This window comes from Dermochelys coriacea, chromosome 6, assembly GCF_009764565.3.
Source record: "Dermochelys coriacea isolate rDerCor1 chromosome 6, rDerCor1.pri.v4, whole genome shotgun sequence".
Classification (NCBI taxonomy): Eukaryota; Metazoa; Chordata; order Testudines; family Dermochelyidae; genus Dermochelys; species Dermochelys coriacea.
Genome location: NC_050073.1, coordinates 25,383,221 through 25,406,354, shown reverse-complemented (window position 1 = coordinate 25,406,354; position 23,134 = coordinate 25,383,221). Strand labels below are relative to the sequence as shown.

Here is a 23,134-nt window from a genome sequence, read left to right as displayed (position 1 = left end):
CCAAAAAGTTTGCCCACCCCTGCTCCATTCAGAGCATTGTGCATGACTTTCTTCTATGTGGATTAACTACAGTCTGTTACTCATGTAACAAAGTTACAATTCAATCAGATCACTAACTGACCAACACTTCCATCCCCCTTTAAGCACGTCAGCAAGCATATAAAGATCATAAAAACAGTTTTTGTATTTTCTTATGCTCTCGAAGTCCAATTCAGAGGATTAAGAGTTTATATAGATTTGTAAATCCTTTATGGATTTTTTACCCATTTGGAGGTATATTCCACCTTCCCCTTCCAGGATGGTAACATTACATATACAGTTTCAGAAATAGAGAATCAGGATTACTATAATTGGAAATTTAATTTGTACTCACTGTTCGTGCCAGATCTCTGCGCACTACACTATGGGTCAAGAGCTGCAGTTTAATCTCTGTATCCCATTTTCGACAGTTCTGAATGTATTCGTGACTTCCTACACAGTGCTTACTGTTAAATAAATGAATGCTGTAGTTACCTGCCATTTCAAAATATGCAACAAATGTTTTTCAAACAGCACTCAAATATTCGAGATAGCCCTGTCTGAGTCATCCTCATTCTTCAGAAATTTTTGAAAATCCAAGATCTAGATTAGACATTAATATCTTGATTCAGCATTTAGTCCTGCAGAACATCTCAGAATTTTCAGCCATTAAAGAGAACTAAGATTGCCACAGGACGTAGGCGGTCTTAAAATTTAAGACTTTACAGAATCCCAGTAGCGTGCATAGTTAACCGCCAATTCCAAATTAAGTATTTAAGAATCCATCTTAATTCTGGTTTAAAAAGCATCAATTCCTTCTGTGCCTACAGATTCATTTACCAGATTTCTGATATCTGAATAGCAGGTGAAAGCTATGTTATTCTCACTATGGTCAAAGACTAGAAGCCTGCATACAAACAAGCACTCATTCACCACAGGATTTAGGCGAGGAATAGACCAATTTCTAGGAAACTTTTCAAGTCGTCTTAGTTTCCCTCACTTTGCAGGATATGGGATCCCAGCAAATGCTCAGATGTTAAAGAAGGAAGCAGATCCCCATATAACATAAGTCTCTTTAGAATTCTGATCCACAAAGAGAAGCAAGAAATTCCAGGTACAAAGCCTTCTTCAGAGATTTGAAACAAAGGAGAATTTGATTGCTTATTTTTTTTTCTTTCAATCCATGAAGAATCCGAGAACCCCTGTCACACCACAGAATGCCAAAGGTTCTCTAACTCCCAGTTTAATTTCCTCCTACTTTTCTCTTGTGCAATGAGGCGTTTTCCTTGGTTATGAACCCAGAAAGCCCCAAATACAACTTGTCTATGATAGATTAGAAATTATTACAGAAGTTTTCCAAGGGTGTTCCACATCATATTTGAAAGAGCGTTCGGAAGTAAAAAGGTCACGAGGGGGTGGGAGGGGCAATCCTTATATCACAGACTCAAGAGAGGTAAGGCAGCAATTTAGGAAAAGGCCTAAAGCCCGTTAAAGGCAGAATAGGAAAAACACGTTTTGGTTTAGTTTTCCCAAATGTCAAAATATATACACAACTAGAATCTACCATCAACAAAGAATGCAAATGTGCCTTATATTTTGATGAGCAGGCCTCCTAACTCAGTCTAATACTGCACAGTATTTCTTTTTTTTTTTATTAAAGTGAGTAGGAGTGGCTAAAAAACCCCAAAACAGCTGATATAAACATAACTTCCATTTCTATACCACAATCCAACACGTGACAAGATTTGCAAGATCGTCATCAGAGTCTAGGGATCATGAAAACAGCCTTAATGGAAACAGGATGCTCATTACAAGGCAATCTTCCAAACCCCAAAGTTAGCTTTTACTGAACTTGAAGCAGTGTGAACTTTGGAAAATCCCTTATGATCCGACAGCCTGTTGCTTAAATCAGCACTTTATCCACCAACATCAGTTTCTAATGAAGAAGGCTCAGAAAACGAGGTTCAGGTAAGAGAATGAATATGAGTTGAAGTGTGAAAACTAGCCCTGGAAACGCAAATAAGGTAATTTATATAATTAAAAAGTGAATTCAGTGCAGGGAAGAGCTGTCATACTGAGACCTAAAAATCTTCTCATTTATTTACTGAGCAGGCAAAGAGATATCTAAACAGTTTTGAAATGCAGTATGGTACTCAACTTTAAATTCTATTAACTTTTTAAATGCTACCCCCTCGTTCACCCCACCATGTCATTCCCACTTCAGTCGGTCAGTCACACAATAGCTACTGTAACCAAGCTAGAAGAAGCTCAAAGACCAGTGTAACTTTCGAAAAATTACTCTCATGAGGAGAGTGGAATGAACGTAGAAACAGGAACTGATCATCATATGATGTAGTAGAGCACAAAAGCCTAATATATGCATGCTAGAACAGAAGAGCCAGTTTCCAGATTAATGAATCTGCAGGGACATAGTACCTATACGCACAAACTTCTTCCACTGTGCCCCCCACTACAAAGGAAAACTAGTAATATTCAAATTCTAATATTCACTAAATTAAATTTTGCAAATTTATTTATACATTTAATGATTGGTAGATTTTCTAGTAACTGTGACCTGAACTGAGTGACAGTTAAACATTAATAAAAATTAAGTTTGCTTACTTCTGTAGAACTTCTTCTTGACCACAGACTTTCAGGATATAGCTGCTAATATCCACTTCATTCAAGTCATCATGTACCCAGCAAAGTGCCTGCATTATTATAAGCTCGACAGGAGAACTCACTGTTTAAAAAACACACACACCCCCACAACTGAAAGTTACATATCAATTACTGTACATCTCTACTAATTCGGTTGTAGTTGCTTACTCTATTACCTAGATTTATTTTTATAGAAGCAGGCAACATTCTCCTCAACATACATGCACAAACATTTATATTGTGTCTTATCTAAATGGGTCTCAAAGCACATTAATTACAGAGCTCTCTAATACACATTACAAACAAGGAATCACTCTAGCCATCACTGAAATTCAACCACACATTTTAGGTAGAATGTGGAAGCTATTGAACAAAGGTGTGATACTACATAACCGTTTAAGAAAAGAAAACCACCTCCAACTGAAGCTGGAAAGGAATTTTTTAGACATGATGCAACTACCCAAATTGCAATCTTGCTGGGACACCAGAAATCACATCCTGAGCCAGTATCTTAGAATCTTTAATAACCAGAAGTGGTCAAAAACCAGTAATTGCGTCTCAAACTGGAATCCTTATTGTACTGAAACACTGGTTTAGACCCAACTTTGATGGAAGAGTGTTACACACTAAAAACAAAATAGGAGTACTTGTGGCACCTTATAGACTAAAATTTATTAGAGCATAAGCTTTCGTGGGCTACAACCCACTTCATCGGATGCACAGAATGGAACATATAGTAAGAAGATTTTATTTATTTATACACATACACACAAAGATGGAAGTTACCATACAAACTGTAAGAGGCTAATTAATTAAGATGAGCTATTATCAGCAGGAAAAAAAAACTCCTGCTGATAATAGCTCATCTTAATTAGCTTCTTACAGTTTATTTGGCAACTTCCACCTTCTCTGTGAGAGAGTGAGTACACACACACACACACACACCCCCACCCCTTCTTACTATATGTTCCATTCTATGCATCCGATGAAGTGGGCTGTAAAGCTTACGCTCTAATAAATGTGTTAGTCTCCAAGGAGCCACAAATACTCCTGTTCTTTTTGCGGATACAGACTAACATGGCTGCTACTCTGAAACCCGACACTAAAAAAAAATGTTGAAATATTCTAGATTTCTTCATAGATATATTTTCAGATATTTACAGCTCCAAAATTAGGCCAACATAACTTTCCAAAAAGTTATACAGGGAGTAAGTTCTGTAAAAAAATTTACAAAGCCATTCAAATGTAACATTGGATATAGGTTATAATCAACTATCGTGACAATGGGTGTGTTTTTTGTGCTGCATACAAACCAACATCATTGTACTTGTACTTTGGCATACTGTATAGAACATTGTTTTGTTCACACATGTAAAACTAGTATACCAAAATGGTGTTATGTAACTTGTCAGTTACCCTAAAATAATTAGTGTAATTTTATAAATGACATTGCTTATTTTCATAGTTGTATCTGTTAGAAGTAACAAAAATCTACACTATTTAGTGCAGTCACTTAAAAGATTTCACCATCAGAATCCACTATAACAACTTATATACTTTCTTTAGCAATAACAGGCAGTCTATTAAGCTTGCCTTTTATTTTGGAAATCAAGACATTTCTAAATTTAGGATACATTGTGGAAACTTAACCAGCAATTTCAAAAACAGAAGTTGATTTGTGGTGTCAGGTTTTTGCATTTGGATGGCATTTTTGCATTATATGTTTATGTTTAATAAGGACCTTGAAAACAGTGCAAGTAATCCCAGGGTTGCCTTGGGAAAAGAAAGTTTTATTCTCTTAATAGAAACAAACAAGGAAGAGTTAAAAATGGAGAACTCATGTTTGTGAATTATACCAGCTACATAGACTGTACATATGTAGATATGCCAGATTATGGAAGCTAAAAAAAAATCTAACCTTTTCCAGTCACCTATCTAGTGCTACTAGTCTTTACATCATAAAGAACTGTACTGGCTGAACACACCATCTTGAATTCTCATCTGCTGGACCATCACTTAGTTAGCTACCAACAATTTCATAATTCAATTCAAGGTCATAAAATTTTTAGAAGCGTGCCAAAAAAATCTTCAAAATTAGTATAGAAATTTAAGTTTTTAATATACACCATATATTACGGACAGCAATACAATCTGTTTCACATGTTGAATTGCTAATACTGAGTTTCAAATAAGACCATTTGTAAGCAAAAAATATAAACTGGACCTAAGACATGGTCCTTTAAAACTGGATACTCTCATCTGGCTGAAGTCAAAGGGCAGGTCTACACTTAAAGCTGCAGCGGCGCACTTGATATATCTGTGCCGCTGTAGCTCTTTAGTGAGCACAGTACTGTGACAATGGGATAGCTTCTCCAACTGACACAGCGCTGTCTATACTGGGGGTTATGTTGGTATAACTGTTGCTCAGGGATGTGGATTTTTCACACCTTTGAGTGCTATAGCTCTACCGATGTAAGTTTGTAGCATAGGCCTGGCCTTAAGTAATAGCTCTACCATTCATTAGATTTCAGTTAACAGCATTGCCGTCAACCAGGAAGTTTACATGTTAGCCAATGTTCTTGAACACACAGCTCTTTATCTGCCCTTATTTTCTAAAAATGTAGAGAAATATTGATAAAACTGCTGACAATGCCAACTTCGGCAACCTGGCAGAAAAAGCTTATTTGAAATGTCCTCTTACCTCTCCACCCAATCACCACATATTTTCAGCACACAAATCTCACTAGAATATTTTGCAATATCCTCTTTAATATGTTAAAGGAATGTTCTCTTTCACTGATTGTGTTTTTTATATTTGGATTTTTTTTCCTGCTTTCAAAATGGAGAACGTAGCATGGCTGTAGCTGTTTTAAAGAGATGTTGACAGGTTAATTTAGGCTCCAAAACTAATAAATGAATTTGGATTTGGGTTTTTTGGTTGTTCTGTGTTTTAATCACAGTGCAAAGTTTACAGGGGACAACTTGTATCTAAACAGTTTACTAGCGCAAGACAGTCTAAACGTGAGTCAAACAAGTATTTTTGTTCCACAAGATAAAAATATTAAGCAGAGCCTTATATGAAAAAAGTAAACAATTTTTAAAATGGAGATATTTAACAGGTAGAAACTTGATTTTTAAACAAAGTATGCAGAACCTAAGGAAGAATTTATTAGGTGAGATTTTCCTATACAAGTACTGCAGAATTAAGCTCACAGTATTACTCGTTTACTAACTGTGATCACTGTTAGTTACATACCTGCTGCTGCAACAACCAGCAGTGAGAGAGAGCACAAAGTATTGTTTCTGAATGGTTTAGTATAGCTATATATTGTAAACACAGATTTATTTAGACTCTAAAGGACTTCCATCATTTTAAACAGATTTAAGACCGAAGATATTCATACCCAAAACAGAGGTATCCCTTTGCAAGAAAAAAAAAAAAAAATGAATATTTCATGCATTAAGAGGTCTGTGAATAATAGCATAATGCCACCCTAAACTCACCAGCATGACTAAAAAACGTTTACATGACATACCTGCTATTACTATAGCAATGCAAACACTGAAATTTGTATTGTTTGGTTATACTTAAGCTGATTTCAACGCTGGTTACATCGTTCTCCTTCTCCCCTTAATCCTGCTGCCCATAAACCCACACCCAGGAGCTCCAAAGGGAAAAATGTTGTTATAGTTGTGTTTTAATCCCTTCTAATACACCTATCTTCATAAGAATGATATTTACTTTCTTACCATGCTTGCCTATCACACTAATAATGGGAAAAATCTTTTTCCAGCCCCAAAGACAGCTCTATCCACTTCTATCATCAGAAAGGGCATACAGTTACATGTATTATTTGTTTTATGCAAGACTGAAAAAACAGCAACTTATCTACTTTCATTTAAATATCTCAAAATACTGAATTTACAATAATCCCAGAAAGCCATATGTTTTGAAAAGGAGTTTGAGGGTAGTTATACCAACAGGGCTATTCAGGCTTAATTACTTCAAAAGAGGCATACATTCTCTTTGGAAAAAAAGGATTCTTTTGTCCCATGAGGTCTGAGGTCAGTCTCCAACTGATAATGGAGTCACTTTCTGGAATACTACATCTGATTACACTCTCTTGCAAAAGTTAATTAGCAGCAAATGCTGCTTTGCTTGCTTTCTCTAAATTAAAGTAACTACCCCGTATATAGAAAAGGAGTACTTGTGGCACCTTAGAGACTTTTATTAGAGCATAAGCTTTCGTGAGCTACAGCTCACTTCATCGGATGCATACTCGTTCATTAGCCCATTTGTTTATAAGCTGATCCCCAAGAAGGATACGTAAAAATGGCAAAAACTGTAAGCCTTTTTGCCAACCCCTAAAATATAGGGTTTGGCTTATGACTTTGGCTCCCGGCCCATCAGGGTAAGCCATTAGCAGGCCGGGACGTTTGGTTTACCTGAAGTATTTGCAGGCACAGAGCCCCTCAGTTCCCAGTAGCAGCGGTTTGCTGTTCCCAGCCAATGGGAGCTGCAGGAAGTGGTGGCCAGCATATTCCTCGACCTGTGCCATTTTCCACAGCTCCCATTGGCTGGGAACAGTGAACCACGGCCACTGGGAGCTGTGAGCGGCCATACCTGCGGACGCTCAGGTAAACAGCTTCTCATGGCCAGCCACGGGCTTACCCTGAACAAGCCACGAACCAAGTTTGGGAAAACCTGCTGTACAACAAGAGAAGTACCTGATCTTTCATATCTCACGGAAGGGTATTATTCATAGTGGAAATAGCCAAATGCTGGTGGAAACCAATACAGGAATTTGAGGTTCCATAAGTTCTCATTTGAGTTGCCTAATGTAGCAGCTACAACAGCAGCCCATTTTGGCATTTGTAAAGGATGCAAAAATTCTATGCATCTACAGTTTCAGCTACTGCAGAACACAAGGGGAGTGCTGAGACACCCTTTTTCTTATGAGATAACTAGCCCTCAGGGAAAAGAGATTCTTAGCTGCACAGAGGTCAAAGATTTTTCCTTCCACATGCCATTCAGTATTTCCTGAATGTTCAGGTAGGACAGATAACAGCAGTTGTCACCTAACTTCCTTACCAAGGATTGCTAAAAGTTAGTACCCACATTTACTGCCGAGTTTTAACATATTGTGCAGTTTTGTCTGCAAAAGGGACATAAGTTCTAACCTGCCTTGAAGATGGCAGAGGTTAATTCCCAGAGCAGTATTTGTGATTGAATTGGGCTGATTTGCAAGTGGCTTGCTGAATCCATACTTTTTTGATGAATGCCATCATGTGCTCCAAAACCTAAGCAATTCATTTAAATCAAAGTCTCTAGCTCTTACGATCGCAAAAATAACTTTTGAAATGTGAACAGAGGAGGACACGATGCAAGGATGTTTATCTGAACCCACAGAGCACCTCAAACAGCTTTGAGAGAAGTCTGAACAGCTTTGTTTCAGTGTTTTCAAATGCATTTGAATTTAAAAAATAAATAAAAAAAATTAAATTTAAAATTCACAAACTAGGCTCAAAAAGGTCCAAAAGAAAATCTGGTCCAAAATAAATTTTCTATGAAAAGGCTATAAGTACCAAAAAAGTAAGGTTTAGAATGAGTGTGCCACCTCAATATTTATAATTAGTACTGGTTCTTTCAGAAGTCATTTAGAATTCAAAGGAATAATCAACTCATTAAAAAATTAGTAATCTGAACTACAAAAATGAACTATAAAATGGAAATACTTACCATCACATGTAAATGTTACTGGCTGTTGGAATCCTTCAATTTCTATAGAAACCTTGATACTGGCATTCTCCCCACTTATATTTCTTTGCAGCATGACTGGACTCAGCACAAAGCCTGGATTTGTATGTTGATTGGTATAGGGAAAGTTGGTCCTCAGTCTGTAAACGAAGAGGATTTTAATTTATGAAATATTCTATGTACAAGTCCCTTGTCTGTCATTCACTGCAATGTAGTTGTCTAAAAGTAGTACCAAAGCAGTTGAAAATGCTTTTTCATTCTTAACTGTAGATATAGCAACATTTGACTTGTCTGCTCTCTGCTCCCCAAGACTGTGCATAACAAATAGATGAGCAACTATTTTAAAATTAGTGTGTAGGCTGGAGCAAGAGACTACGACTTTCACATGTTTAGCTCATTGATACCCATTATCTTGATATGGGTGTGATGTTCTGAAATTCCATATTTAACTTTAAGTTACAATATAATTTAAGAGAGCAAACTATACTTTAGCATCTGCACAAGACAACTCATTTTCATTAGTCAAAAAATCCAATATTTTTGGAATACAAGTCCTCAAAGCACTCTAAAATGCTTAGTCTTTGGGCACTGCTCATTTGTACTGTTCAAATCCAATTATTTCAAACACTGAAATTTAAATAAAGAAGCAACGAAAAAGAGATAAGTGAAGGGCAAAAAATTGAGGAAGAAGGGGGGCTCATTTTGTTTTAAGTTTTGTACACCAAATCGCTAATGAGAGATAGGTAGATGTAATTTTTTTCCCCATTTGTTAGAAAATCTGTTCAGAAGTAAACTTATTTTCAGTAAAAGGCAGCCACCAAAAAATGCTATTAAAAAATTAGTCACAATATTTAAAGTCATTTTACCTTTTTGCTGACATTACAGCAATGTTCTAGGACACTAGGAACAGAGATTATACTGGTCTATAGTGGTCCAACTAGCTAAGTATCGTACCTCTTGACAGTGACTAAACAAATGCTTCAGAGAAAAAAGGAAATTGCTTAAATTGGCAGCCTGTAGGTAGCTGTAAGTGGTTTAAGTCTTGAAGCAGATATATTTAATTGCAACTGATTTTAAAACATTCTTATTCCTACCCATACTCCAAAATTTTGCCTCGGTATCTTGTAGCAGTGCGTTCCATAGGTTAATTTTGAGTTGTGTAAATGTGTTCTCTTTCATCAGTTTTAAAGTTACCTTTTTATTTCATGGGTACACCCCTTTCTGTATTCGGAGAAGGAGAAAATGATAACCACCAACTGACTACCTCTTGCTCATTCATTACTTTTTGTACATTTAGGTCTTAATTTCCTTTAAACTAAATATTCCTAATTTAGTGCATTTAAATATACAGAAAAATCTTACATTATTTTAGTAGCACCCAGAATGTGCTAGGTGCTTTCCAAATTCAAAAGAAAGCAGTCCCTGCTCTGAAGAGTAATATTCCATGCCTTTAGTCATTTTTATCATCTCTCTTGACCTTGTGTGTGTCTGCTTTGTCACTTTAGAGACAGAGTGACCAGAGTGAACAAAGTATTCAAAGCAACACTAGTTGGCTAACTGGATGCATCTTTCACAGAGACAAACACATCCCTACAAACACAATATATTCAGGATCTTGTGTATAGTTTTAAAGCAAACAGATTTGAGGACATGCAGTGTCCAGTCCACAAAACCAAACTAGAACAGAGATTGCTATTGAAGTACAGCTACAAAATTGTAAGGATCTTAAGAAAAACCAAATATTCAGGGTTCCACTTCTTTAAAGGATTCAAGAACATGTAGGACTTGCCCTACCCTATCTGCAAATCATGTAGCTGGTCAGAAGAAAGACTGAGGGGGAAGCAGAAAAGCAAGTCAGAGAAGAGAGGAGAAAGCCTCCCTTACTGCCTCCTCTTTGTCTCTCTCTCTCCTCCTAGGTCAGGGTGGCCAACCTGCAGCTCCGGAGCCACAGGCGGCTCTTCAGAAGTTAATATGCGGCTCCTCGTATAGGCACCAACTCTGGGGATGGAGCTACAGGTGCCAACTTTCCAGTGTGCTGGGGGTGCTCACTGCTCAACCCCTGGCTCTGCCACAAGCCCTGCCCCCACTCCACCCCTTCCCACCCCCTCCCTTGAGCCTGCCGTGGTCTCGCTCCTCTCGCCCCCCCAAAAACTGCTGATCAGTGGGGCTGCCGATCAGTGGGAGATGCTGGGGGGCTGCCGACGTATTACTGTGGCTCTTTGGCAACGTACAATGGTAGATTCTGGCTCCTTCTCAGGCTGGCCACCCCATCCAAGTATTTATGGTTCTTGCTTAATGCTGCTCCCCTTGAGCAGCATCTCCCCTTCTCCCAGCTATCTCTTTCTCCAATACCAGTAATAAGCAGAGACTCCAACAGACAATGCATTCTCCCTGGTGAGAGACTAGATTAGAGAACAAGTTGAGGTTTGATCATTGCGGTCAGCCTGGATTTCATGTCTCTTGCCCAGGGAGGGCAAAGGCTGAGGACATCTTTCCCCAAGAAGTTTATGCCTCTCTGAAGGAGGTGGCAGCAGCCTGCGTGTCTGGAGTTGGGGCCAGGGGATAATGAAAATGACTGAATGCATTTCAAGAGTAAAGAACTGTTTCATAGGGCTTGTTGGGAGGGAGAGAAGGGAGGATAAGAATGAAGAACTTCGAGGAGAGATTGAAAAACCATGTGAAAGCAAGGAATAGAAAAGGAAGAGACAAAGAAGGGAGGGGAAAACCACGTACTCTAGAAAAATGTGTGATGAGGAACAGGAAGAGACAGGAAGTGAATACAGCCAGTCATATCAGTAGATCAAAAAGTCATGCAGAAGACATTTACTATTTAATAGAAAACAATGCTAAATTGTTAAGATAAATGCCAAGGAAATAAAGGATGCGAGTTGGACAGAACAGATTGGTGTGAGGAGAAAGGCATACTGAAGTTTGCCTAATGCAGCAAAGTGTGCAGGGCTAGCCCTGTGAACATTACCGGAAGTTCATGATATTTGAACTTTGATATTTATTTCCAAGACTGCAAGCACCCCCATTTAATTATTTGAGAACTAATTTGCAATCAGTGACTTCTTACTTGGTAACTGCTTGACAAAAAGCTGCCAGCTCTTGATTCCGCCCTTCAATATCTTGGAGAAGTGCATTTTCTGTTGTCAGGCTAGTGGTCCCATTGTCTTGCTACAGTTAAAGGATAAAACAAAAAACTTTAAACTGGTTGAAAACATACTCCCATAAACCTTCAGCTCACTAGTAAAACCACAAAACAATTTAGTGTTTGCCACCTATATTTCAGGTACATGAAATGTGAATTTACAGATATTAGCATACATATGTAATAAGAAAATGAATATTTCAGTTATGATTGAACTGGTTTTGTATCTATTTAAATTATCAGAATTGATTCTTTGCATTATCAAATTGGAAAGTGAACACTCATGGAAGTATGCAATCTGGCTTAGATAGCGGTCATATATCTTGAATATAAACAGCTAATTCTCCAATATGGCACTAAGTTCCCAAGTAAACGAACCAGATACCGCACACCCCCACACACAGATGGTCCGTCTTGTACTTTCCATCCCATTTTATTGGGAAAGGGAATGCCAAGACAGGACATTAGGTCTATGTATAAATATGATTATGTTGAAGTTACACATTTTATCGGGATTATTTTAGCTTTAGAGCCTTCTGTCACTGTAGCATTTTTGAACCAGTTATTTTAATCATGCATTTGCTTCCAATTTAAAGCAGTTTTGTCACAGCCATGCCATAGCAGAAAAATGTTCTGCTTAGTGCAAAATACCATTATGAAGAGACATGCACAATTGGCATTTGCTCTTCATTCAATTGTGCATGTTACTTACCACAGATAAACAGACTGGCCCTGTTTAACAACTCCGATCTACTGGGTTACTGTTATCAGTGTATTTAGGCATTGCCTGTAAGTATCTATATGTTTCCGTGGATGCAATATGCTGTTTATTATATAGTAAGGAATTTTTGTTCACGTTACTGAGCGTGTGTAAAGCCAACTTTTGATATTTCAAAACTCAAACATCCAGAAGATTTGGTTCTCTGAAGGAAGCATTGGTAATTTGAATTTGTTGTTTCACTTACAATTACTAGTCCTACTTCTTTTACGTCACATATCAATGAATTCAAACATTTTCCCCCCAGGTTAGTGCATTTTGTGAATCCAATGTGGAAGGTAACAAGACTACTACACTCTATTTTTTAGGATCCTTTTGGTTTGAATTACAGTGAGAAGCCTGGGGGGGAGGGGGGAGGAGACTAGCTATGTTAAAGGGCATTGTAGTTGCCATTAAACCAGATCTCAGAAGGAAAAAAGTTCAAATGACTCATCTGAAATCAGACCATAAAGAATGATGGTTGACTGCAAATCAGCAATTCAGACTTCAAAACTTTCTTCCTTATTTGTTGGCAGTCTGGGGGAGCGTAAGGGCAAACATATTGGTCTCAATTTTCTTTTATTAATTATATATTATATATTATAAATATAAAATTCCCATGCCATGATGTTTTCAGCCACTCTCCCCAACCAAGCAATAAGATTTGCAAGGGTAGGAGGATTATTTGTGTCTGAGATCCCTTGAAGGGAGTCCCAATTCTCCAAATTCAAAGGACTAAATCCAAAGACTAGTTGGAAGTTTCACCTAACAAGGTACTGTAGTCTTGTGTACCTTAGACCACGGTTTCTCAACCCGTTGGTCGAACCCCAAATTGGGTCATCAGAATATTTCAAAGGATTGTGTGGCAGCTCCTGTTCCACAGGGCTGGCTGGGCTCGCCTCCTTGATCCAGGCATTGCAACTAGGGATGTAAATATTGTTTAAAGAGTTAACCAGTTAAATTATTAAAATATTGTTTAACCGATTAACTTAGGCCGCTCCAGAGCAGCCGAGGTCCCTCTGGCCGGCACAGGGCCACCAGGGCTGGGGCTGCTCCAGACGGCGTACATAGGGTTACCAGTTAAGGTCGGTTTTACATCCCTAACTGCAACCTCTGGGGTCGCAGCACTACCCCGGTTTGGCCCAGTCACCATGATGACAGGTGTGAGGGTAGGCCAAATTTAAGTGAGTGGCACTCCAGCTCCAAGAGCCAGGTCACAACTTCACACTCACAAATTTGGTCCAATCAGGGGGGGCAGGGCCAAACCTGAATGACACTGCAATCCAGGAGGTTACAATGCCCAGAGCAGACAGCCCCACAACACAGGAGCTACCACTGTGGGATGAGTGCTGAGCAGGATCCAACCAAAACTACCCCAGAGCCTCCACGCCACACTATTTACTCTGTTGTGACAGGCCATAAACATTTACAGTGAGAACCAATGCCTTAGACAATTCCTCTCTTCCTATCCTATAGTAAAGGCAGGTGAAATCACATGAAGTGCCCAAGCTAGCAGCCCCCATTTAAATTTGTGGGCACAGTGCACACAATGGAAGGCCACTCAGTTCAAGGAATCTCACACTCAGGATCAGACAGAGCACATTTGCTTTTTCCCAGAACATTCTGCAAGTCTATCTTTTTCAAGGCTTTTTAGGAAGAATGCATGCCTTTTGAAAGAGGCTTGTGTAATGCATTGGATTGATGGGCAGGGAAGGGTTACTCATATAGTCAGACTGGGGCAGCTGGTAACTTGTGTCTATTTAAAATGCGTTTCAAGCTTTGGAAAGGTAAATCTAGGGTAGTCTTTTTTAAAGTATTTCTTTAAACTTCAGATGTGGTATACCGTCGCTAAACACGGAAGTCACTTTGAAAAGTTTTACCTTTTGGGATGTTTTGATTAGTCATATTTTACCTTTAATACTTTTTTTTGCAAGATATTTAAATTCCAATTCCAATTAATTTTAGCTGAAAATTGCTACACTGCAAAATATGGAGCCATTGCGTAGAGTAGAGAAGAGTGCATCGTTCTCTTGTACACTAGTTAAAATTAAAAAAAAAAAAAAAAAGAACTAGAAGCAGTAACTTGTCTTTTTTGCTGCCAGATCTTTGGTTTGACAAACTTGTCAACTGGTGGCTGTTAAAAGACAAAGTACATAGGAATGTGCTTGACAGTCACAATTCAATACAAAGTGGATGTGTGTCTACAGCTCTCACACAACACGTGAGTGTTAACTTCAGATTACCAAAATTTAAATGGCCCTCAGAGATGGCTCTCACATGTCAGGATTGAGGCAGTTTAGGAACCCTTGTATTTTGCTATTGGAGCTAAACTAGTGCTGGAAGTAATGATTAATGCTTCTCAGTGAAATTTACAAACATTAATCCAGTCACCTTTTTGCAAAAGAAAAAAAAAGTGCACATGCCAGTCTTTCAACTATTTTACTATACATCTTGTAAGTAATTGGAGGCTAGCAGACATCAATTATGCCCTTTTTAAGCAGTTTTTAAACCAGTAGGACTGGAGTGAGGCAGATCTGTACAAAATAAGTCAGGATATACATGCATTCACATAACTAACTTAAAATAAAACTTTACACTGCCTTGATCCTGCTATGAGAGGACAGTTTAAGGGCTGCTCTAACTTACACTGACTGCCAACAACCCTGAAGGGCTGAAATGCAGCCAAGAGTGGTAAGGGGGTATCCTGGCACCATCCTCTTTCCTTCAATCACACCCTATTTTTCTTGTTAGTGTGAAAGGCACATGGTAAAGTCATCTCTACAGAACAAGTGGATCCCCTGGCATTGGGTAAACATCTCTGGGCTAATTATATCAGTCTGGAGTTCAGTTTATGCTGGCAGAGGAAGAGGTCCTCACCGTAGATAGTACTGCTCAGTTGAAAATGTAAGTTATGTAATTCACATTGCATACTCAAGTTTTAAAATGCTATGAAAAACCTTGTAATACATGTAGAAACAATAGTTGCCACTACTTCAGCAAGTCAACTTCATATTTATTCATATTCAAATATTGCATCTTGAGTTAAATAACTCGTTTCCAATTGACCTATTCTTAAATTCGTAACAGCTGCTCTTAAATCCTGACCAAGTGAGCATATGAATTCATTATGCACTAAAATGAACAACTTAGCATACATACAGACTAGAAACATGCTGATCCAAATTTGCCTGGTCTAGACCAAAGTTTACAGTTCTCAAAATTGCATGTCATAGGGTTGTCTACATGGTGCTACAATGTGTACCAGAGGGGTACAATTTCTAACCGTGTTGTGCACTAACTGACAAGTCTGAAGTGGCACTATGTTAATATGCACTAAAGAACTTTTAGTTCATGATAGCAGTGTCTACAGAAGCTAGTTATTTGTTAAGCGCACTAGTGTGTTGCACACTCACACCCCTCTAACTCATGTTGCTGTGTCATGTAAACAAGCCTACAGCAGTTTTTATAAACAGTTTATTTTGTAAACCGAGTTTGGAAATGTTTTTATTACAAATGGTTTAGTTTGCCTTGTACCTTAAAAAAAGGGACCACAAACAAATCACTTCTGCCAAATTTGTTTTAACCAGCTATAGTTAGTGACAAAGTTAATTCAGCTGAAAGACTACAAACTAAACTGAACAAAAATAGGCAGTTTACTTTGGACTTTTAATAGCATTATTGTCCATTTCACTGTTCGGGACTTTACTAATCCCTGTTCCTATGTAAAAACTTAAGGAAATTGGATAAAGACTGTAAACCCACAAAAACTGGAATGTGGACTCAGTTACAGGTGTAACACTTGCAACTACTTTTAACTTTTTTTAAATGGACTAGATTTCAAGGTAATGACGTCTTCAAGTAACTCATAAATTTGTCAGCAATCCAGTACAGCTTCTTAAGAAGTTAGGTAATCAAGTCAGCAACACACAATACCAAATCATGCACAAGGAAACAGAAAGTTAGCATACTAAAGAGGAAGGCAAACCCATGGTAAAGGTTCAATTCATATCACGTAAACTGCAAATCAGGAAAAACACTTGAATTTAAAATCAAGGATATCACAGCATAGCTTTAGAAGTAGAAGTGTTTCATCACACTAAATCCCATCAAAAGCAGGAACTGTTCTAAGAAAAACACTACCCAATAAGATATAACCAGAATCCAAAAACCTTCAAAAGAAAAAAAAGTAATCTTGCATTTAGACAACACCTTTCAATTCAAGCTGTACTGTACAATCTTCACAGGTATCGCTTCCAATAATGAAATACAGGTACGCCTGTGATACAACATTGCCACTTCGGTACCGTTATACAACTGTTTAAGACAGCAACCAAACAATATCTTACCCCACTGGAACTGCAGGGGGATGTTTAGGGACGCAGAATGTAGTCACTCAAGTTGAAGTTTGACTAGGGTTAATAATCCATTGCTATGAAAAAATTTCATGGGATCGCTGATAACCACCAGTAATCAAGACATTCATTTTATATCTTGTAATGACTTTCGCCGACTGAATGAAATATCCCAGTTTGATGCATATCCCATACCACGCATCGACGAACTGGTTGACCGACTGGGTAGTGCCCGATTCTTGACTACACTGGATCTGACAAAAAAAAGAGTACTGGCAGATTCCTCTGACCAAAGAAGCTAAAGAAGAGACAGCATTCTCCACCCCGGATGGGCTATTCCAGTACACCGTCCTCCCTTTTGGGCTACATTGAGTCCCAGCCACATTCCAGCGCCTCATGGATAAGCTGCTGCGCCCCCATACTAGTTATGCAGCTGCATACCTAGATGATGTCATCCATACGCCAGACTGGGGAACCCACTTGGAGAAAGTTGAGGCAGTACTGCGCACCTTAAGGCAGGCTGGCCTCACTGCTAATCCCACTAAATGCCATAGGGCTAGCAGAGGCTAGGTACCTGAGATATATTGTGGTAAGGGGCATAGCGAAGCCCCAAACGAATAAGCTAGAGGCAATTCAAAACTGGCCCCAGCCGACCAGAAAGAAGCTGGTCCGTGAGTTCCTAGGTGTGGTAGGCTACTACTGACGTTTTATTCCCTGCTTCGCCACTAGGGCAAGTCCCCTAACAGGCCTGGTGAAGGCCCGAGGTCCAGACATGGTAAAGTGGACAGATGCAGCAGAGGGACCATTTACAGACCTTCAGACGGCCCTCTGTAATGACCCCGTACTCATAGCCCCGGACTTTAACAGGGAATTTATTTTACAAACAAATGGACGCTTCCGAGGTGGGGTTGGGGGCAGTTCTGTCACAAATGGTGGGAGAAGAGGAACACCTGATCCTCTACCTAAGTAGAAAGCTTCTCCCAAGAGAACAGAAATACGCAGTAGTCAAGAGAGAATGCCTTGCTGTCAAATGGACTATGGAGACACTGTGTTACTTCCTCTTAGGCCGGCGATTTACTCTCGTGACAGACCATGCACCCCTCCAGTGGATGCAGCGGAATAAGGAAAAGAATGCAAGGGTCACCAGGTGGTTCTTATCCCTCCAACCATTCCAGTTCTGCGTACAGGGCTGGATGCCACCCTGGCAACGCTGATGGTCTGTCACGAGCATACTGCCTGGTGTCCCATGTTGCCCAACTCTATGGTGTTGAGCTGGGTGGGGGGAAATGTGACAGGGCAAGGCCAGATGACTATAGAAAAGTAGTGGGAGATAGATATATTAGCTCCAGGCTAAACAAATCCCTGGTACCAGGATAAGTGAAATGATAGCTGCTCCAGGTCAATTAAGACACCTGGGGCCAATTAAGAACTTTCCAGAAGGTAGGGAGAAGGCTAGGTTGATTGGGACACCTGAAGCCAATCAGGGGCTGGCTGAAACTAGTTAAAAGCCTCCCAGTCAGTCAAGTAGGTGTGCATGTCAGGAGCTGTGGGAAGAAGTTGCGCTGTTGGAGAGGCTGAATAGTACACACCATATCAGGCACAAGGAAGGAGGCCCTGAGGTAAGGGTGAAGTGGCGCTTGAGGAAGTGAGGGCTGCTGTGGGGGAAGTAGCCCAGGGAATTGTACATGTCATGTTTCTAAAAAGTCAGCTACCATAGCTGATACTATTAGGGTCCCTAGGCTGGAGCCCGGAGTAGAGGGTGGGCCAGAGCTCCCCTCCCCCACCTTTGCCCCCGATTAATCACTGAGACTGGGAGACAGAGAGCATGCAAGGGTGGATAACTTCTCGCTTCCCTCACTGGCTTATGATGAAAATGGCTCAGTAGACTGTGACTCTAGTCTCTAGAGGGAGAAAGGTTACGTGCAGGGCCACAGTGAGCCTCTGAGGCTAGCGAAATCCACCAGGAAACGCGGGACCCGTGGAGGCAAGGACAGAGCTTTGTCACAGTTTGTAATCATTCACTTGATTGTGCAATATGGATTGCAGCCCTGATTTTGAAAGTATGGAATGTACATTTTCACTGACAGCTGCCAAGGCAGGCAGTCTATTGCCTGTTTATGATATTGTCAAGTTTTGACCACCTGTAGCTCTAATTTCAAAGGGAGTTGTGGATGCTCAGCAACTCTGAAAGTTAGGCCAATAGCATACATCAGCAGTTAAGTTGCTCTGGATCATTTAAATCTTCAACATGTCTAGGAGAGAGCAAAGGATGGAATCCCTGCTCTCCTCTGCACGCTACTTCAGGGGTTCATTGCACCATGACCCCCTTCTGACAACAAGAATTACTACATGACCCCAAAGGGGGTGGGGAGAGCAAAGCCTAAACCTGACCCCGCCGCCCAGGGCTGAAGCCCTTGGGTTTCGGCCCCAAGCCCCAGCAAGTTAACACCAGCACTGGCAACCCCATTAAAACAGGGTCATGACCCAACCCACAGTTGGAGAATTGCTGCTCTACTCTAATCCCGGTGGAAGGACAGAACAGCAGCCTGGCCCTTATTATGACCCCATGAACTAAGGTGGCATTGACTATGCATTCATCTTTCAGACCAATTTAAGAAAAGGTTTAATGTAGTTACAGATCTACAGGCCACACCCAACCTCTCCCTGGATATAACTCCAACTCTTGAGCATTGCCTCAGAGCATTGTTCCATGGCACGCAAGAGAGGTCTACTTATACAACAGAACTACAGCAATCCCATGTGAATGTGCAATGAGTGGAGGTGCAAGGTTTGGTCCATAATGATCATATGTTCCAATTCAGCTGCTTCTGAGGGTAGGTCTACACAACCACTTAAGTCGATCTAACTTATGTTGCTCAGGGGTGCGAGCCTCGAGCATCAGCATAGATAGTCTTCACCAGATGTACTACAGCAGTGAAGTGCATGGATGAAGCGCCTCTAGTGTAGGTCTACCCTCTAGAGTGATTTAGAAGAAGAGAAGAATCCACTGGTAACAAGTTCAACTTTGAGAACGCATGTCAACTAGAATTTAAAAACAAGACAACAAAACTGCTGCTCCACATTACAGCTATCAGATATTTTCAGAATGAAAATGGATGTGGGGAACTTTATATGCTTATCTACATATAATTTTGCTGAGGTGTCTGAGCCCAGGAGCAAGGGCAACAGTTTGGGTATGCTTGTTGTTGAATTAGAGTTACTACAAGTTGAAGTTTATGTACTAAGTGACTCATGTTAAACTAATCTTCATAAAATGTATGCAACACAAAAAAAAATCCAAGCACTACAGCAGAAGTTACCATATAAATAAACCATTTCTTTAAACACCCAGAATCACTCTTCCTTTCACTGAAGGGTCACAGAATAGCAAGTGAATTCCACAACTTCAGTGAACCACAGAAACGCCTTAGGAGGCAACTATTTAAAATTGATTAGACTGAGTTAGGATCACTCTCAAAGATCAGTACTATTCCAAAATTCATCAAATTTAAAAACAGTCCAATGATTGCTGGCTTATTTGAAGATTTATCCCTGCCAAGACTCCATTTATCGTTTATATTAAGGACAACATAGGAGTAAATTTTAGTCCAAGTATCTTGCAAGATATTGTAACCAGTATTAGAAAGTTTAACAATGCAATTTGAAATACTGCAGATTTATTATACCTGTGGCGTTTGGTCCTGTAACTTTGCAAGCTGAGTTGTTCTAACGTTTAAAGACTGGCTTCTTGTAACTGTTGCTCCAGCAGTGGATTTCCCATTCACTTTTCTTTCAAGATGACACGTTACTAGCAATTTTTCTTCTAGTAGCACAGCATCCCATGGATCTTCTGCAACTGTACTCAAAGTCACCTTTGCATCATCCTCTGCATTACACAAGATCTCCACATTATCCACTTTTGGTTTACTTAGAGGATCCAAGTCCAGCCAATCAAATTTACTAATATCACTGGAGTTTTCCGAGGTTGGTAGTTTAGGTACGATAGACTTAAAACCAGTCATCTCTAAGTCAGTGCTGGATTTCCCATTTTTCAAGAATTCTGAGGTGCTGGCTATTTTGTCAAATACTTTTGCCATTTCTGGTGTGAGTGTTGGAGAACAGATGGGCAGGCTTCCTCGTGGATGGAAAGGTGTAGTAGTTGTCAATGGGTATGAAATGTATGGAGACCGCCCGGGAAGACTAAGATAAACAGGTTCTGTAGATTGATAGGTAGACATGCTTAGGTGGAAGCCATTCTGAAACACACCAGCTTGTTTATTGTAAGAAGCTGATGGGTAAATAGGAGGTAAAGTGCAAGTCACAGGCCGAGGTAGCCCAGGTGTCCACTGTCCTCTTTGACCAGTAGGCCGAATATAAAATGCGGAAGAAAATGATGGGCTCAGAGTAGGAGTTGCTGGTAATGCACGTACTTTACTAGATTCAAAACTTTCGTCTAGCAGCAGTTTCTCTAATTCAGCATGGGTCATTTTATCTATATCAACAGTGCTTAATTTATCTTCCACCCTTTTTTTGGCAACAGCCTCTGGAAACACCATGAGATCATGGTCCTGTTTATTATGAGTTTGTGCTTTTTGTCTGGTGCTGCTTAAAGATTCAGAAGTTTGCTTATTACCAGTTACCACTCTTTCCTTTTGCATCTTAGCTAGTGCCTCAGCTTCCATCTGCAATGCCTCTTCTTTGTCCACATCTTTTGTCCTTGTAGTTCCCAAGGAAGGAGATGAACGCTGTTTAAGTCCATTGCTACTGGATATCTGAGCCATAACGTGAAAGCAGATGTCCATTTAAGAGATCAATCCCTTCTTCCTAACAATCTTTGACCCTTGACTTTGACAATAGATTCAGTAGACCTGGACAGGGGGAAAAGAAAAGTTAGAAAGACATGCACACTAAGTACATAAAGAACTGTTTAAGCTGTAAAATGTAAATTTAAAGCTTTACATTTCAAAATACCATATTTTATAGATTTCTAACTATTTACAAACCTTTCCTACTATTCTGACTGGATTTATGTAGTTAAACTAGGTACAAATTTTAACACACACACACACACACACACACACACACACTTCAGAGTTTAATTTTGTTGGACTCTTTGCAATAATTTATTATGTTATCAGCAAAAAGCAGTTATGTTTTGACTGGAAGTGAATGCTGGTCCAGTAGTTAGGGCTGTAGTCGAACTCAGGAGACCTGGTTTCAAGTCAGGAAATCTGAGAGACTTTGGACAAGTAACATACCCTCTTTGTGCCTCAGTTTGCCATCTGTAAGATGGGGAAAGTTCCCTGCCTCACAAATGTACTGAGGGACCCTGAGTACCAAAGAGAGGTAGTGTTCCCGATGCACTCTAAAAGAACACCCTCCATTTTACTACCAGTAAGTTTAACGAGGCAATAAGGCCCTACCAAATTCACAGCCATGAAAAACATGTCTCACTATAAAATCTGGTCTCCCACCTCATGAAATCTGGTCTTTTGTGTGCTTTTACCCTATAGTACACAGATTTCACGGGAAGAGATCAGTGTTTCTCAAATTGAGGGTCCTGACCCAAAAGGGAGTTGTGGGTGGCGGGTCACAAGGTTATTTATGGGGGAGGGGGTGTCCCAGTATCGGCACTCTTACTTCTGCACTGCCTTCAGGGCTGGATGGCCGGAGAGTGGCAGATATTGGCTGGGTCCCCAGCTTTGAAGGCAGTGTCCTGCCAGCAGCAGCACAGAAGTAAGGGTGGCAATACCATACAATGCCACCCTTACTTCTGCGCTGCTGTCTTCAGAGTTGGAAGCTGGAGAGTGGCAGCTGCTAACAAAGGGCTGAGCTCTGAAGGCAGCAGCACAGAAGTAAGGGTGGCAATACCACACCATGGCATCCTTACTTCTGCGCTGCTGCTGACGGCAGCTGTGCCTTCTGAGCTGGGCCCCCAGCCAGCAGCCACTGCTCTCCAGCTGCCCAGCTCTGAAGGCAGCACCAGCAGCAGTGGAGAAGTAAGGGTGGCAGTACTGCAACCCCCCTTACAATAACCTTGCAACCCCCCATTCTTTTTTGGGTCAGGACCCTTACAGTTACAATATTGTGAAATTTCAGATTTAAATATCTGAAATCATGAAATTACAATTTTTAAAATCCCATGACTGAAATTGACCAAATTGGACCATGAATTCAGTAGGGCCCTATTAACTATCACAGTGTACCTCGTACTTAAGATGTATCACTATTAGCAATGCTAAACTCATGATGAAGGATTTCACAGCCTCTGGAGGTGTTTCATCATACTTTATCATAATTAAGTAAAGCATTTAGAAAATGCTTTGTCACATACGAGCAACATATCTAGTTATAAGTTACATTCATACTTAATTCCCATAAGAGCACTATGAAATAAATGGGTATTAGTCCTCATTACACAAATGAAAGCAGAGAAG

General features: G+C 39.9%; 1 protein-coding gene across 1 annotated transcript in view; it reads right to left on the bottom strand.

Annotated features, from left to right (window-relative positions):
• PIK3C2A (phosphatidylinositol-4-phosphate 3-kinase catalytic subunit type 2 alpha) overlaps positions 1-23,134 on the bottom strand; it is an 89,343-nt gene that overhangs the window by 52,195 nt on the left and 14,014 nt on the right. Inside the window, exons 2-6 of the mRNA XM_038404529.2 lie at positions 20,384-21,565; positions 11,514-11,614; positions 8,420-8,577; positions 2,641-2,761; positions 374-485 (exon numbers count right to left, since the gene is read on the bottom strand). Coding sequence (XP_038260457.1) covers positions 374-485; positions 2,641-2,761; positions 8,420-8,577; positions 11,514-11,614; positions 20,384-21,499 — 1,608 coding nt within the window. The 5' untranslated portion in view covers positions 21,500-21,565. The remainder of the gene's footprint in view (positions 1-373; positions 486-2,640; positions 2,762-8,419; positions 8,578-11,513; positions 11,615-20,383; positions 21,566-23,134) is intronic.